General features: G+C 49.5%; 1 protein-coding gene across 1 annotated transcript in view; it reads left to right on the forward strand.

Annotated features, from left to right (window-relative positions):
* Positions 1-1,474: 1,474 nt before the first annotated feature.
* LOC105990896 (paired immunoglobulin-like type 2 receptor alpha) overlaps positions 1,475-3,684 on the forward strand; it is a 5,704-nt gene continuing 3,494 nt past the window's right edge. The window contains exons 1-2 of the mRNA XM_013023410.1: positions 1,475-1,529; positions 1,771-2,136. Of these exons, the coding sequence (XP_012878864.1) occupies positions 1,475-1,529; positions 1,771-2,136 (421 nt within the window). The remainder of the gene's footprint in view (positions 1,530-1,770; positions 2,137-3,684) is intronic.

Consider the following 3,684-nt stretch of genomic DNA (forward strand, 5'->3'; position numbering starts at 1 on the left):
TCTGGTGACTACCTTCTCATCAGGGACTAATTCAGCCCAAAAGCCCAGTGCCTCCATTTCCCCAGTGGAGGTATCAACATGTTCCATCCAAAAATGCCTGGAAACTGAGAACAAAGCAATGCAGGTTTGGAGACCAGCAAGGCTACAGGGGTCTCCAGAACATCTCACTTGTGGGAAGGAAGAAAAGAAAGCACATGGGAAGAGAAAGCAGAAATAGCCTGGCAGGCTTGGGGGTCAGCATGGAAGAGAGAGCAAGGATTAAGGGGAAGTTGAGGAAAAAGAGAAGTCAACCTCTGCACACAGTGATGGCAGCATGATACATTCTCACACATAATCCCATTTCCCTGTCCCCTCGTTAAGCTGACACCAGGCTCCTCCTGGGCACAGGTGGGCACAGACTCCCACAGAGCCAGCCTGTGAATCACCAAACCTCCACCCTCTCCTCTCATTTGTGTCAGAGTGTGCCATGGACTGGAAATGTGTGACTCGTTGCTGCTCTGAGTCTTCTTTGCCCCCAATCCAAGCTAGGTCCTGGGGACGACCTGGGGTCCCCACTGCTGGAGTTTCAGTATTCCAACGTTGGCATCCAGAGACTGTGCCATGCAGCCAGGCCAGAGCCGCAGCTCAGCAGAAGGCTAAAGTAGATCCCAAAGTCCAGAACCAAACCCATCCTGTGACACTTACAAGGTCTGGCAGGAGGGCACAAAGGTGCCCTCAGGGCAACGTGACACCCAGAGTCACTGAGTGAGTCATCTCTGCACCCGAGGAAGGTGGCAGCCAGTTGCAAGACAGCCTGGACACCTGAAAGCTGCAGGGTCCTGATCCAGCCTGGAGGGGAAGACAAGGAAAAAACACACACCAGTGGGCCTTGGTGTTCCAGTGGGTCCCAGGACCATCATCTTCCTCATCCTTTCTAAGACCTGACTCTGGGAGCAGAGCTGAGCAAAGCCTCATGCCCACCTTCCTCTCTCTGAAACAGCCAGCTCTGGCCCTGGGCAGCCCCTTCCCCTGGGAGGAGAGACAGGCAGAGACTGGGAGACAAGAGTCAAGGACAAAGACACCAGAGATGGGGAGGTAGGGGAAGGGGGAAGAAGGGGGAGGAGAAGGATGAGAAGAGGAAGTGGAGACTGCACAGGCCATGGTGAAGGATCAGACAAGGCAGGTGGTCAAGACAGGACAGGTGAGGCCAAGGGCAAGGTGAGTCAGCACCAAATGGCAGGTGGGGGCTGGAGGACTGCACAGGGGAGGCCCTTCTGCCCTTTAAGAAAAGGAGAAGCCACATGGTGAAGGAAGTTGTGGGCCACAAGGAGGTGGGGATGGGAGAGTGAACATCCTCCCTCAGCCCTGGGGAGAAGCAGTCTGACCCAGAATCCCCACGTGACACTCACCCCACTTGTGCAAGCCCCCAGGCTCTGTCAGGGCCTCCTCTCCGGCTGTGGCACTCAGCAGGCCTCCTCCCCAGAGGAGACCAGCCATGAGGTGGGTCCTGGTGGCACTGCTGCTACTGCCTGCAGGAGTCCTGACAGCTGGTGAGTGGCCACAACCATCAAGCCACAGGGAGCCTGGGGGCTGGGCATGTGCAGAGAGCTGTGTGGGAGGAGGTGGCCAGGACCAACCCTTCAGCCACTTTCCTCTCCCAAGCCTGGAGAGTGTCAACGCTGCCATCTGTCCCACCAAACCCTGGGAATGCAGGTGCAAGGAATATCTAGGGTTAGCGTCTACCTCCCCTCTGGCAGGGCCTTGCTTCACATTCCTTCCCCTTCCTCACAGACGGAAACTATGGGATGAAGCAGCCGAAACACCTCTCTGCCATTGTGGGAGGCTCCATCAAAATCCCTTTCAGCTTCTTCCATTCCTGGAAGTTGGCCCGTAATCCTGAGGTGAAGCTGTTTTGGAGATGGAGGAGCTTCCACGGGGAGTTCATCTACAACATGACCCCACCTTTCATCCATGAGCATTTCAAGGACCGGCTGGTCCTGAACTTCACAGAGAATGGGAACTCGGGCTTTCTGTCTATTTCCAACCTTCGGAAGGAGGACGAGACCATGTACTTCTGCCGCGTTCATCTGAAGACAAAGAAAAATGGTGAGCAGCGGTGGCAGTCCATCGAAGGGACCAACCTCACCATCACTGAAGGTGAGCCCCTTCCTCAGCTCCACACCCCCTCAGTCCTCACACTTCAAATCTTCTCCCTTTCCTCTTCCTGACCTCTGACCTCTTCTCAGGGCCCTGCCAATATCATTCTTTGATTCCTCTTGACAATAACATCCCCAAACCAGCACTGCTTCCCCTCCCCTTTGCCTCTCAAAGAGAAAAGCATTAACTACTGTGAACTTAGGCTACTTCTTTAGTATATTACAGTTTTTTTAAAAAAGAAAATAAATCATTATTGCCCTAGGATTTACTTTTTATCATGATGTGTGTGTGTGAATACACACACACACCCATACCCATACATATTGCGGGGGGGGGGGGGTCCTGGGGCTTGAACTCAGGGCCTGGGCACTGTCCCTGAGCCTCTCTGTGCTCAAGGCTAGCACTACCACTTGAGCTACAGTGCCACTTCCAACCTTTCCTGTGTATGTGGTACTGAGGAATCAAACTCAGGGCTTCATGCATGCTAGGCAATCACTCTGCCACGAGGCCACATTCCCAGCCAATCAATTTTTATTTTCTAAACAGAATGTTGTTATGAATTTTATCTTTAACTAATTTAAAAATCTTCTAGATCTCCAAATGCTGTCACGGTACTCAGCAGACATGATGTGCAAAATGAACTATACAACTTGTGAGTGGGCACAGGAAGGGGAAACAGGGAAAGTGAGGGAAGGGGTGACACTGTCCAAAAGGAACTGTACTCAGAACTACCTTATGAAATGGCAGCCCCTTAATAGAACCTTAATCATAACAATAAAATGAGATTAAAAACATTTTAGTTCTCAATTGAGAGATTTATGCTGTTATTAATTAATTTCTTCTTTTGTAGTGTTTCATTTTCTTCCTAATTAATTTTTAAGTATGAATATTTATGGGTACAGAATAGTAGTTTTGACACAGGTAATTCTTTATGAATATCATTTTCTTTTTCCTTTTTGTACTAGTCTTATGGCTTAAATTCAGGGCCTATGCCTTAGCTTTTTTGCTCAAGGTTGGTGTTCTACCACTTAGAGCCACAACCCCACTTTTGGCTTTTTGCTGGTTAACTGAAAATAAGAGCCTCAGAGTTTCCTTCCCGGGTTGCCTCCAAACTATGATCCTCAGATCTAAGCCTCCTAGGGAGCTAGGATGACAGGCATGAGCCACCAGCATTCAGTTTTTTAAATAATTAATTCCTCATAAGCATGGACACAAGTTTAATGGGTACACATAGTTTCTTTCCATTTAGGATAATGAGAAAATTCTAGAATTTGGCAGAGAGTAATGGCTGTACAGTAACATGAATGTACTCAGTTCCACTGAAATTCACCCTGGCAGATGATTAAATGGTATATTTTATGTTCATAGATTTTATGGCAAAAATGATGCTCTATTCCTGTGATTTATTTCTGAGTAGTGAAGTGACTTCTTATTCACTATTGAGAAATGGTACATAGCCGGGCGCCGGTGACTCCCGCCTGTAATCTGAGCTACTCAGGAGGCTGAGATCTGAGGTTCAAAGCCAGCCCGGGCAGGAAAGTCCCTGAG

Source organism: Dipodomys ordii, unplaced genomic scaffold (assembly GCF_000151885.1).
Source record: "Dipodomys ordii isolate 6190 unplaced genomic scaffold, Dord_2.0 Scaffold68, whole genome shotgun sequence".
Taxonomy (NCBI): Eukaryota; Metazoa; Chordata; class Mammalia; order Rodentia; family Heteromyidae; genus Dipodomys; species Dipodomys ordii.